This window comes from Ruditapes philippinarum, unplaced genomic scaffold (assembly GCF_026571515.1).
Source record: "Ruditapes philippinarum isolate M1 unplaced genomic scaffold, ASM2657151v2 ctg2211_1_1_1_1, whole genome shotgun sequence".
In the NCBI taxonomy this organism is placed as follows: Eukaryota; Metazoa; Mollusca; class Bivalvia; order Venerida; family Veneridae; genus Ruditapes; species Ruditapes philippinarum.
In genome coordinates this window covers 1-14,751 of record NW_026856501.1, presented here as the reverse complement: position 1 = coordinate 14,751, position 14,751 = coordinate 1, and the positions used below count along the sequence as shown (strand labels likewise).

Sequence of the window (14,751 nt, the reverse complement as noted above, 5' to 3'; positions counted from 1 at the left end):
AATTATATTAAAAATTTAATCAAACGAAAACATTTTGTAATAATGTATCAAAATTAGATATATTTTATAAATATTTAGATAATTTCAGCAATTTTAGTAATATTTTTATCAGTTTATATTTTATCTTACATTAAGTAACAAATAATTTTGTAGTAATAAAACAAATTCCAAAACAATATAAAATTATTTCGTTTAAAAGGAGATAATTCGTATTATAAATAATAAAATGGAATCAAACTGTCAACAATTATTTTCCAAGTTTTCTTTTACTCGTTTAAAATAAATTTCAGTCAGATATTCTTCTTAAATTTGTAATAAAATGAGAAATGGCTGAAGAAGAGCTAGAAGAACTTCAAAAATTTCACGATGCAGTGAGGGAAATTATTGTAAGTTTTCATAAATTTAAAAATATCAGCCAATAAAATGAATAAAGCTAAAGATATTTTTGCAACGGGTACATTTTAAGAAGTTTAATCAAGGCTTGTTTCACTAGATATAGCAGGCCTTATAAAGTCAGCCTCACTTGTAAATGATTTAGAAATGCTAGTTTTAAGTTTATATCCTGATAGTCAGACCTATTGCGTCACGGACATGCTTCACTCGGCTTACAGACACTTCACCCCCCAGACACTTCACCCTAGGCCCTTTTTTGCAGACACTTCACCCCTCAGACAGTTCACCCCTCATTTTAAGAAATTTGATTGAGACACTTCACCCCTCATTTTTTTAATTTTGTGTTAAACAATTATTTATGTAGATTATGTTAAATACATTCAATAGTGATTGACTATGTTTATTGTTTTAAGCCATTGTCTAATAAATTTTGAGTTGATTTAATTCTTGAAGTTTTGGTACTGAATTAAGTTTGATTTCAGTTTGATCCTTACCATATAATAATAATTGAGTTACGTTCATTTGGTGATGGTTTGTGCTTTAACCTTGTGCTTAATTTACATAACTGGTGCTATTTATTTGTTTAATAAATGACATTATGAATGATCTTTGCATTAAATGCAGGATAATTGTGTCTGATAATGATGATAAATAATTTATATTTATATTTACAATATTTTATAAAGCAACTGATTCATTCATATTCATTTATATTCATTTTATTTATTTATTTATTTATTTATTTATTTAATTTATTTATTAAGAATAAATTTAATTTTCATACAATTATACCATTTTAATTCAATTATCTAATCAATTGTGAGATAACCGTTGAATAAACAACTAATCAACATGTGGAATAAACAAGGTGACATGCAATTAACACTTAATGGATGAAAGTGCTGTGATATATCATTTGGCAATACAACCAATTAACCTAAATCAGCTTTAAACTTAGTAAAAATAAAGGTAATATGCAAAATTTTTAATCAAATAATGCTAAAAATAATAAATATAAACATATATAAGCATTTTGTTGTTGACCAACTTGTTTTATTTACTTTATAGAACAAAATTGGATGAGGGGTGAAGTGTCTTACTGATTTTGGGGGGTGAAGTGTCTTAAGGGGCGAAGTGTCTTCAAAATTTGAGGGGTGAAGAGTCTGGGGGGTGAGGTGTCTTGCTACCCTTCACTCCAGTGATTTTTTTTCAATTTTCAAAACAACATGTGGATTTCTGAAGGGGAATATAGCATGATAAGTAAGGAAAGGGGAAATCAAATTCTAACAACTAAGATTGTTTTACCTACACATATTTTAGAGCCAGACTCATAATGCTCTACAAAGTCATCAACAACAAGGTCCCTCTCGACAACTCGCAACTCATACCCTCAAACTCCACATCTACAAGAAATTCACACAACCTATCCTTAAAAAATCCCTACTGCCGTACACATTACCGTCATCAATCCTTCTTCCCACGCACCATCAAAGACTGGAACAACCTACCTCCGGATGCTACGTCAGCCGGTACAGTTGAGTCATTCCATACTCATCTGTCCCAACTCTATATCTAAACCACACTCTTGTCCGTTTTTAACCTGCACTGTATATATTCCTCACTATTTTTACTCTTTCTTTCCGTCTTGCGCATTAACTTGGCAGTAAACTTCAGTTAGTTGAAGGTGGCCAGTATATTGGAAGAAGAAGAAGAATATTCAATATCAATGCAATTTAATATCCATGGTACATAGCAGCTCTAGGCTATCTGTAGGGACAGCGTTCTGTCTGCAAGCTGATACAAGTCAGCTGCTGTTAAGTCATGACTCTAGTGTCAGAAGAATGTGTACAGGGATTTTTAATGGAAAATAATAGCATTTTAAGGGGAAATTATACCTATTTTAGTATTTAGGGCTAGCAGAAACAGCCTTTATTCGGCTGTAAAATACACTCACGAACATCACATACCCATGACCATCAAATGTGTCTTAGGATATTCACAATCACAGCAATTTCAAACTAATATGAAATTATGCTAAGCATATGAACAGGGAGGTCAAATATAAAAAAATTCATTCGGTGTTTTATGCACTGCGGAACATCTTGGCGATTTATATTCTTACCTTATTGTTAAGACAAAAAGTTGCATCTGGTCTATTTTATCGGAATACCCCGCCATTTATCATTGTGATACTTTAAAAATGGCGGTGCTCAACATGAAGTAATACTGAAAATTTCACTGATACAGATAGGGCCTATAGAAATCTATATATCCCCATCGCCATCCCCTCTATTCAGTATACTACAGCTGGTCTCCAGTAAAAGACAAAGTAGAGGTATATTACATTATTAGACTAGACTTGTGTGTAATGTAGTACTTTATCATTGATTATGCATCACCAAGAACCCTGATTCAAGTAGTTTCCTCCCACTAAGCTGAAATTCTTTTGATGAATGCTTGTGTTTCTCAACCATGTACACATGCTGAGGGGAAGAGAGAGGCCAGTTAAGCCTTTTAATTATCCCCTTTGCTTGTTATTATGAGGTCATATGAAGGCAAAGACAAGATCACAAGTGGCACTGCAAAATGTTTTCTGGTTAATTACATGAAAAAAATGGGTAAGCTTGTTTAACTTTGTAGGGATATGTCCATGGCCAGTATATGATCCTTATTAATATTTAGGTCAATGTCAAAGGACTTCACAGTTAATGTGAGTCCCTTGTCTAATCAATTGCTAAGAGTTTCTTTAGTCAAAGCCACCAAGATTTTTGAAAATTATTACTTATAATACTACATTGTATTTTTGTATAAACTTCATAGGAAATATTCTATATTTATAACATTTCACCTTCATGTAATATGCATAAGTATGTAAATTATGCCAGTCTGAAAGGCTAATGAATTAGGGACATATTAAGTATCCTGTAGAGACATTTTCGGTTTAAATTAAGATCCACTTCACTTATGTTTATACTCTTTTATTTTTTTCTTTCCAGATCTCCCTGCTTTTGTTCATTTTGCTGTATGTGAGCTCTTACAGTGTTATATCGTGGTTTAAGAAGAGGACAGATACAGAGGAATATGTCACCGGTGATGATGACGCCTTTGTGTACCGAATAGCCCTATGGCTGTGTACATTTACTTTAGCAGTGTCGGCAGGAGCTGTCTTATTGTTGCCAATATCCATCGTCAGTAATGAAGTATTACTACTCCATCCTCATAGCTATTATGTCAAGTGGTTAAACAGTTCTCTGATACATGGTAAGTTGACATATATTTAAAACTTTTATATCATTTAATCTCACATGATAATCTGTATTATATCAAATGGTTGAACAACCGTCTTATACACAATAAATTAACCTGTTTTATATCAATTGGTTTCAAGTGTATATAAAAGCTAAATCTATAAACAAATAAACAATAATATAATGTTGTTTCCATATTTATATCGATTTATTCAGGGAATGTACATAAACTCAATATTGTCGCATATATCATCATGCATATATAAAATACCCAAAAAGATGCAATAAAAATAATTTTAAGATTTATTTAGGTTTGTTGGTTTTATGTTACCCTAGGATTGCCCATAAAGCTAAAAGCTTATTTCCAATATATGGTCAATTCTTTGAAACAGTTGTAACATAGAATGTCTCTGCTATATAACACACATGGATAATGCACATAAATATCATAGTTTGGGGACCTTTCCTTTGAAAACGTCTCCGAGTTAAATCGTATACATATACATGCACTGTGCGTTAACTGGAGTGCAGGTATTAGTTACCCGCACTCCAGAGCATGTGCATTGATTGGCTCATTTTTGCTGGGGTGTACTTATTGTGACGGCAGAGAAAGGGAAAGCGACAGAAATGTCATATTTAGATGCTCATTCATTGGTTACTTTTCTCTGGGGTTTACTTATTTTGACAACAGGGAATGTGTTTTTATGTTTGACTATGATACAAAAGAGAAAGAACATCAAAACACTTGGCAATCTGATAATACTTTTACGCCCCCTCGTATAAATCAGATAGCCTCGTGTTTCGATGCTCTTTCTATTACTTAACTTGTAGGCATTTACATAAATCATTTACAATATATTTGAATGTATATAACATTGTTTAATATTGTAAGGATAAAACATAGATCATGTTTATAATTGTCCAATAGGCCAGAGAAATATATTAATCTCATGGGTCTTAAAGAATTGGTAAAATACAAGGTTGATGCTACATGTATGTTAGAATATATATATGTACCAAGGAATATATTAAATACATATCAGTCAATAGAAATTACATCAACTTGAACAATTCGCTTGTTACTTCTTGAAAAATTGCTTGTTACTTCCTGTTACATAAGTGCAGTGCTTTTTGCTCCTAGTTACTTCTAGTAACAATGTAGGCAAAATTGTAAGACAAGAGTGATTAACCAACAATTTAAGCAGCTTTAGCCTTAATTGTAGTTATTGCTTGATATTTCATTGTTAGATCTTTATGTTATGCAATTTTTGTGACCTTTTATAAAACAGTAAATTTGTTGTTCTTGTAATGTGTTTAAACACTGTATATAAACTTTATATACTTGAAGGGTTATGTAACTTTCAAGTTGATAAAGAAATTATTCATTTTTTCAGGTCTGTGGAACTATGTTTTCTTGTTTTCAAATCTTGCCCTGTTTTTAATGATGCCATTTGCATATTTCTTCACGGAATCAGAGGGATTCTCAGGCTCTAGAAACGTATGTACTTCTTTCTCTTGTGCTGTAATTTACAGTGTGTTGTTTAGATACATGTTCATTATGTATATGGGTTAATTTACTATGTTACTGAATATTTAATAACTTTAAAATGATATTTGTATGAGGTACTAGCTTTATTAACTTTAAAGTGATATTTGTATGAGGGACTAGCTTTAATAACTTTAAAGTGATATTTGTGTGAGGGACTAGCTTTAATAACTTTAAAGTGATATTTGTGTGAGGAACTAGATTTAATAACTTTAAAATGATATTTGTATGAGGTACTAGCTTTAATAACTTTAAAGTGATATTTGTATGAGGTACTAGCTTTAATAACTTTAAAATGATATTTGTATGAGGAACTAGCTTTAATAACTTTAAAGTGATATTTGTGTGAGGAACTAGCTTTAATAACTTTAAAATTATATTTGTATGAGGGACTAGCTTTAATAACTTTAAAATGATATTTGTATGAGGGACTAGCTTTAATAACTTTAAAGTGATATTTGTGTGAGGGACTAGCTTTAATAAATTTAAAGTGATATTTGTGTGAGGAACTAGCTTTAATAACTTTAAAATGATATTTGTATGAGGTACTAGCTTTAATAACTTTAAAATGATATTTGTATGAGGGACTAGCTTTAATAACTTTAAAGTGATATTTGTGTGAGGGACTAGCTTTAATAACTTTAAAATTATATTTGTATGAGGGACTTGCTTTAATAACTTTAGAGTAATATTTGCGTGAGGGACTAGCTTCCAGGAGATCTATGGTTCAACTTGGAAGTTTGCCTGTGCATAAAATCAATTCAATAATTCACAGATGACCACTCAAGGTCATTGCACTCAAGGTCATCTTCCTCTAGCTAAACTTGGAAAGTCACTATAGAGTCTGTACTTAGCTAGTGATACTTTAATACCAACAAAAGTCATAATGATGATTTCATACATATATCACTAGATTTCCATTTTGTTTATTTTTACTCACTTGTTGTATAGCATAAAGATGGTATTTTTCTAGCCAGGTTCATGAATAGAAAACATTTATAAATAAAAACTTGAACTGTGTATCTACCAGCCAAATGCAGAATTGATAATTTTTCATTTCATTTTTTAGTTCGACTTTTTTTTTTTTGGAAAAAAAGTAGAGGTATTGTTATAGTCAAGTCGCCGTTGTCGATGCCGTTCCCGTTCCCGTCCGCAAACTTGTACCTGGATCATAACTTTTTTATTTCTTGGTGTATTGTCTTCATACTTGGCCACAACAACCCTTGGGACAAGACCTTTCAGTAGACCACACTAACCTTGACCTTCATCCATAAATGACCTTGACATTCAAGGTTAAAAGTCCAATTTTTGCTTGTTTATGCTGTTATTGGCTGTAACTTTGTTATTTTTGAATGGATTGTCTTCAAACTTGAACATAATAATCTTCAAGGATATCCCTTAAAAATAGCCAGCCAGACCTTGACCTTCACTCATAAATGACCTTGACTTTGAAGGGCAAATTATTGAAATTTTCATTTTTTTGGCTATTATTGGCTGTTACTTTGTTATTTTTGAATGGATTGTCTTCAAACTTGAACATAATTATCTTCAGGGATATCCCTTAAAAATAACTAGACAGACCTTGACCTTGACTTTGAAGGTCAAATTATTGAAATTTTCATTGTTTTGGCGGTAACTGTTTCTATTTATAGAATTGCGTCATGTTTCTATTTATAGAAATTGTGTCATGTTTCTATTTATAGAAATTGCATCATGTTTCTTTTTATAGAAATTGCGTCATGTTTCTATTTATAGAAATTGCGTCAATTGCGTCATGTTTCTATTGATAGAAATTGCGTCATGTTTCTATTGATGGAAATTGTGTAATGTTTCTATTGATAGAAATTGCGTCATGTTTCTATTGATAGAAATTGCGTCATGTTTCTATTGATAGAAATTGCGTCATGTTTTTATTTATAGAAATTGCATCAATTACGTCATGTTTCTATTTATAGAATTGCGTCATGTTTCTATTTATAGAAATTGTGTCATGTTTCTATTTATAGAATTGCGTCATGTTTCTATTTATAGAATTGCGTCATGTTTCTATATATAGAATTGCGTCATGTTTCTATTTATAGAAATTGCGTCATGTTTCTATTTATAGAAATTGCGTCATGTTTCTATTTATAGAAATTGCGTCATGTTTCTATTCATAGAAATTGCGTCATGTTTCTATTTATAGAAATTGCGTCATGATTCTTTTTATAGAAATTGCGTCATGTTTCTATTCATAGAAATTGCATCATGTTTCTATTCATAGAAATTGCTCCATGTTTCTATTTATAGAAATTGCGTCATGTTTCTATTTTTAGAAATTGTGTCATGTTTCTCTTTTTAGAAATTGCATCATGTTTCTATTCATATATATATACAAAATAGATAAACAAAGCTAATGTGACAAGACAGACCAACTAAATTTATAAAAAGGAAACGTTAAGATATGTTCAAACCTTTCTATGTTTGCGTTTAGAAAAAGTAAAAAGTCAAGCGTTGCCCCCACTTGCCTGGCGGTGGCTCTTGTTATGTATTTTTCATACATTTTCATACTGTACAAATGTCATTTGATATCACAAAACTAAAAATAGTTTTCCGTGATTTTTATACCTTTTACTGTTGGTCTGGACCAATTACTTGTCTGCAAAATTTCAGACTGTTAGCTCACTTCATTTTCCAGAATAATCATTTTAATTGTGCAAGATGACACCAAAAATGAAAATCACTGAAAACCTTATAACTCTGTTTGGGCTAAAAATAACACAAAACATCAATTTTAAATTCAGTTTTGATATATTTCTAGAGATATTGTCTGTTACACATTTGTCCATTTTAAGTGTCCCAGTTGATCTTGAAAAGAATTTCAAATTTTACATTCAATGCTTTTAACCCCCAGTGGAGCTCTTCAAACAGAAGTCCCAATAAGAACTTTTTATTTTTATATCATATTTTTCATCATATGATATTATATTATGTATTATACATGTATATTTGAACATATATATTCAGGGAATCATGGCAAGAATCAAAGAAACCACTGTAATGTTAGCTTTACTAGCTGTATCGGTGATTGGTGTGTCCTGGGTGTTGATAGCTTTGTTTGATAGCGATACTCACAGTCATGATACTCTGTCAGGTAAATTATCATGGTGTTTTACATCTGAGCCGCGTCATGACAAAACCAACGTAATGCGTTTGCGACCAGCATGGATCCAGACCAGCCTGCACATTCGCGCAGTCTGATCAGGATCCATGCTGTTCGCTTACAAACCCTATAACAAGTAGAGTAACTGATTGCGAACAGCAGGGATCCTGATCAGACTATGCAGATGCGCAGGCTGGTTTGGATCCATCCTGGTCGCAAATGCACTATGTTGGTTTTGTCATGACGAGGCTCATATCTGTTTTATCAAGGAAATTATAACAGTGTTCATAGTCGTGTGTTAACTTCAATAACTTATTTGGCCTCAGATTTTATAATAACTTAAAATTTTGATAAACATTGCAAGAAAAAAAGCAGGTTAATACTAATACTCTCGTATTTATACATGTATTACTTTTGTCTTAAAATCTTGTTTAAAGATATGCCTATCCTTGTTCAGATAATGAACCCTAGGCACAGTAACAGCACACTAGCTTGGTTTAAACAGTCACTGTAAGATTTTGTTGGAATCTGTCTAAATATTACAGCAGATGACTACAAGGGGGAACAAACATGTGATCATAGTGATTGTGTAGATAGATTTATGTTTATCATGTTTTGATATGTTTTGTTTTGTTAAATATAGATTACAGATATCTGAATATCTTCATGTACTTATAATATCTGTACTCAAATTAAAAGTTATTATACAGATATCTGGAATATCTGCTTGCAGCAACCGTTCTTACGTTAACTTAATGTTATAGATATCTGGAATATCTACTTGCAGCACCTGTTCTTATGTTAACTTTACATTACAGATATCTGGAATATCTACTTGCAGCACCTGTTCTTATGTTAACTTTACATTACAGATATCTGGAATATCTACTTGCAGCACCTGTTCTTATGTTAACTTTATGTTACAGATATCTGGAATATCTATTTGCCATACTTATACTGTACTCATGTTAACTTTATGTTACAGATATCTGGAATATCTATTTGCCATACTTATACTGTACACATGTTAACTTTATGTTACAGATATTTGGAATATCTACTTGCCATATTTGTACTCTTGTATATCATTCCTTGGTGTTCTACTATTATTGTGTAAGTTGACTCAATTTTTTTGTTTACTTTTGTACAAAATATACCCTGACCACTACCTTCATTAAGCTTCTTAATTGGTCGTGGACGTCAACATTTGATTATGATCTAGCTAACTGAATTCTGTAAATTTTCATTACGTTTTCAATTTATTTTTAGCTCACCTGTCACAAAGTGACAGGGTGAGCTTTTGTTATCGCTTTTCGTCCGGCGTCCGTCCGTCCGGCGTCCGTCCGTCCGTCAACTTTTGCTTTAAATGACATCTCCTCATAAACCACTGAGCCAATTTCATCCAAACTTCACAGGAATGTTCCTTTGGTGGTCACCTTTAAAAATTGTTCAAAGAATTTAATTCCATGCAGAACTCTGGTTGCCATGGCAACCGAAAGAAAAATCTTTAAATATCTTCTTTTAAACAACCCTAAGAGCTAGAGCTTAGATATTTGGCATGAAACATCTTCTAGTGAGTGTCTACCAAGTTTGTTCAAATAAAAGCCCTGGGGTCAAAATTGGCCCCGCCCCAGGGGGTCATTGATTTTCCCTATATGCATATAGTAAAAACTTAAAAAATCTTCTTTTAAAGAACCCAAAGAGCTAGAGCTAAGATATTTGGCATGAAACATCTTCTAATGAGTGTCTACCAAGTTTGTTCAAATAAAAGCCCTGGGGTCAAAATTAGCCCCGCCCCGGGAGTCATTGATTTTCCCTATATGCATATAGTAAAAACTTTAAAAAATCTTCTTTTAAAGAACCCAAAGAGCTAGAGCTAAGATATTTGGCATTTAACATCTTCTAGTGAGTGTCTACCAAGTTTGTTCAAATAAAAGCCCTGGGGTCAATATTGGCCCCGCCCCAGGGGGTCATTGATTTTCCCTATATACATATAGTAAAAACTTAAAAAAAATCTTCTTTTAAGAACCCAAAGAGCTAGAGCTAAGATATTTAGCATGAAACATGTTCTAATGGGTGTCTACCAAATTTGTTCAAATAAAAGCCCTGGGGTCAAAATTGGCCCCGCCCGGGGGGTCATTGATTTTCCTTCTATGTGTATGGCAAAAACTTAAAAATCTTCTTTGAAAAAACCCAAATAGCTAGAGTTTAGATATTAAGCATGAAACATCTTCTAATCAGTGTCTACAAAGTTTGTTCAAATAAAAGCCCCGGGGTCAAAATTGGCCCCGCCCCGGGGGTCATTGATTTTCCTTTTTTGTGTATAGCAAAAACTTAAAAATCTTCTTTGAAAAAACCCATATAGCTAGAGTTTAGATATTAAGCATGAAACATCTTTTAGTAAATTTCTACAAAGTTTGTTCAAATAAAAGCCCGGGGGTCAAAACTGGCCCTGCCCCAGGGGTGTCATTGTTTTTAACTATATGTGTATAGTAAAAACTTAAAAAATCTTCTTTTAAAAAACCCAATGAGCTAGAACTTAGATGTTTAGCATGAAACATCTTCTTATGGGTGTCTACCAAGTCTGTTCAAATAAACAAATAAAAGTCATTGGGGGGGGGGGGGGGCTATATACAGGTGAGCGACCTCAGGGCCCTCTTGTTATTTTTTGCAATTTGATTTTTAAGTCTAAAAATTGTTGTCCCTGGCAACAAGATGTCTGCTAAATTTGTAAAATGTTTAATTTCCAGATTTTAAGACTGCCATTTACATAAATATCATGACGATTATTCTTTCATCAACATTTTCATGCATGAAAACACATGAGCTTATTTATAACAATAATTCCTGTTTGTTTATCAATAAAGTGTCTTAAATTGTGTTGATATTTTAATTTGTTTATATTACAGTATGTACCCCGGTTGGTTTTGCCTGCATGTTTACTTCCATGACAAAATTGGTGCTCAAGCCACAGGTATTATTAAAAGTGTACCTACATGTTAACCTCTACCCTTAATGATTTTTTGTGTGATGAAAATGTGTTGTTCTGAAATGAAAAATCACAATTGTTAATCTGATTGCCATCAGGTTAAATATTTTCCTTGGTATTAAACAATACAGTGTAAGATGTAACTGTACTGATTATATCATCATCTCCTGTGCTGAAATAGTTGATTCATTTAAGTTATAGATTAATGAAAAAGATGCTTCATATTTCAAATGCTTGTATTAAACCATTCATTTCTTTTTTTTCGTAAATCATTCTTATCAGATGTTAACTAATTGAATAAACCCATTTATAATGTCATTTATTACTGCACAATATAAAGATAAAATAGCGAGGCTTTACATTTACATACAAAGAAACAGCTTTTGGTTGAATGAAGGGTTTTTAAAAAATTCAATAAAAGTTTAAATGAAGAGGCTTATAGGTTTAAAGCAAGCTAATGTTTTACAACAACTTTCATATATTTTTCTCAGTTTTTACGTGATATAAATGAAGAATTAACTACAGCAAGATTTAGAGAAGATTCCTTCAGACGAAAGATTAGAGATCAACAACAATGTAAACATGAAAGTCGAGGTAATTATGCTATATGTACGGTGATTGTTTGTTTAAATGTGATATTAGGGTCTTTGGGGAAAATTATTTCAAATTTTTATAAACTGTGATTTGAAGTAAGTGACTTTGACCTCTTGACCATATGTGTTAACCTCATCACCTTTAAGCAACATGTGTTAACTTTTTGGTCTAGTGTGTTCACTTCTTGCCCACATGTTAATACCAATTACATTGTATGTTTAACTTTAAACCATTTGTATGAATTTTTCAGCCACATGTCTTTACCTCTTTACCTGATATGTGTTAACTTTTTAGTCATGTAGTTTTACTTCCTGACCTAAAGGTCTAGCCTCTCAAACACATGTGCTTATCATATAGTCATATGTAATGACCTCTAAGCCAGGTCTTTACCTTTCAGCCATGTGTGTTTATTACACAGCCACATGTGGTGACCTCTTCATTATGTGTGTTTATTACACAGCCACATGTGGTAACCTCTTTACCATGTGTGTTTATTACACAGCCACATGTGGTGACCTCTTTATAATGTGTGTTTATTACACAGCCACATGTGGTGACCTCTTTATCATGTGTGTTTATTACACAGCCACATGTGGTAACCTCTTTACCATGTGTGTTTATTACACAGCCACATGTGGTGACCTCTTTATCATGTGTGTTTTGTTACACAGCCACATTTGGTGACCTCTTTATCATTTGTGTTTATTTTACAGCCACATGTGGTGACCTGTTTATCATGTGTGTTTATTACACAGCCACATGTGGTGACCTCTTTATCATGTGTGTTTATTACACAGCCACATGTGGTGACCTGTTTATCATGTGTGTTTGTTACACAGCCACATGTGGTGACCTCTTTATCATGTGTGTTTATTACACAGCCACATGTGGTGACCTGTTTATCATGTGTGTTTATTACACAGCCACATGTGGTGACCTCTTTATCATGTGTGTTTATTACACAGCCACATGTGGTGACCTCTTCATTATGTGTGTTTATAACACAGCCACATGTGGTGACGTCTTAATCATGTGTGTTTATTACAGAGCCACATGTTGTGACCTCGTTGTCATGTGTGCACACCTCTTTATCCTGTGTTAACCATTGAGCCACATGTTTAACTTTCACCCATAGGTTTTAATGTCTCACTCACATGTGCACATATTAGACACACACTTAAAGATAACAGTACATGTATTACACAATAATATGACAAAAGTAATATATGCATATGTAATATAGGCTTGTTTTAACATCTCACAAATCTATAATGATTATTTTAACCAAACAAATTTTTGTAGTGTGATTTCTATATTATTTAGGTAGATTTATAATTTGTTTATTTTGTTATCAAGTTGCAGGTAGAATTGCTAATGGACATTCCAATCATAAAGATACTGAAAATTATGAGGAGAAGTTAGAGGAAGCTTTAAGAGATATACATGAATTAGGTAGATATTATATAGTGAGGGAAACACTTCTCTTTTACATACTATATTTCTTTGTGTTTTGTAGATAGAAATATTGGTGTTTCTAGTTTCAACATGTTCAGTTTAACTTGGATTGTAATTAATAACTTTAAAGTGGTTAAAATGGCTGACAATGACCAGACCATTTGTGTTGTATTGAAGCTAAATTAGACTTGAACAGTATGTTACCAGTAAACCTGTCATTGATAGAGACGATATCGTTGATATTTTTTTGCTGATCAATAGTCAATACACATTTAAGGGGAAGCGGTGGCCTAGTGGTTAAGGTGTCTGCCTCTCAACCCAGAGATCATGGGTTCGAGCCCTACTCGGGTCACCACCATGTTTCTTCATATGACACCAGTACTGGTTGGTTCCAGGAAGCGGACTGGAAAGTGATTAATATAAGTTGCAAGAACTTGTTTCGCAATCCAGCTTAAATAAATATGTTTAAACCAATACACATTTGAAAAAATCAAAACTTTGATAAAAATATTAAAATGTCTATAAAATTAAAATTCAACTAGAAATATACACAAAAGGCTGGTGGCCTTGTCTAACACTAAGCTGTTGTTACATAATGGACACATTTCATAGCAGCGATGACAAAAAATGGTCAGAAAAAAGATCATGCAAAGGACATTTATATAAAGGACACATACAACATATTATATTTGTATGAATAGAACAAGTATTTTACTAAAGTCAAGAGTGAATATACAAGAAATTAGGATTATTTATCGATATATCAGTGTATCGCCAATATTTGGCATTTAATATCAATGTATTGTTAATATGCTTTGCACTGATTCAATGACACTGCTCTAGTTACTGGACAAGTTGTGTTGTACTGAAGTTACATAAAGCTTGTGTTACTATTTCTGCTCTCAACATTCCTAGAACTTACATTAAACATATCCAGATTTTTATGAGGACAAGAGTCTACTGTCAGATGACTTTCAGGGATTTTACTAGCAATTTCATGTATTACTCCTTTGACAAAATTAAAAACAATTTAAGCAACAGTATTGGTATGTATTTACCAATATATCATTGAAATACTGGTAACAATGAACATTTAACCAGTGATAATCAAACAATTTGTATATATATTTATAGAGTTATATAATTCTGTATATATATTTCAGAGAAGAGGAAACAGATATCGTGTATGAGAACATTGATGTACCCGATCTTAATGCTGTTTTCTATAGCTTTAACTGTAAGTGTGATACTCTGTTATATTACTTAAACTGTTTGTATAGTATACTTTTCTATAGCTCTTACGGTAAGTTTGATTTTGCTATATGTATATAAGTATATTAACAACATGGTTTCCCGACCCATACTGATCATTTGGATAACAGCG

The 14,751-nt window shown here is 32.4% G+C and overlaps 1 protein-coding gene across 1 annotated transcript; it reads left to right on the top strand.

Moving 5' to 3' along the window:
• Positions 1-320: 320 nt before the first annotated feature.
• On the top strand, positions 321-14,604 carry LOC132746758 (protein LMBR1L-like; the record flags this gene model as incomplete). The annotated part of the gene is given in 9 exon segments (XM_060736007.1): positions 321-386; positions 3,390-3,654; positions 5,036-5,139; positions 8,194-8,320; positions 9,374-9,442; positions 11,239-11,303; positions 11,810-11,912; positions 13,269-13,364; positions 14,531-14,604. Coding segments are annotated over 9 exon segments (963 nt in total), but the record flags the coding sequence as incomplete, so codon positions are not given.
• Between the last annotated feature and the right edge of the window lie 147 nt (positions 14,605-14,751).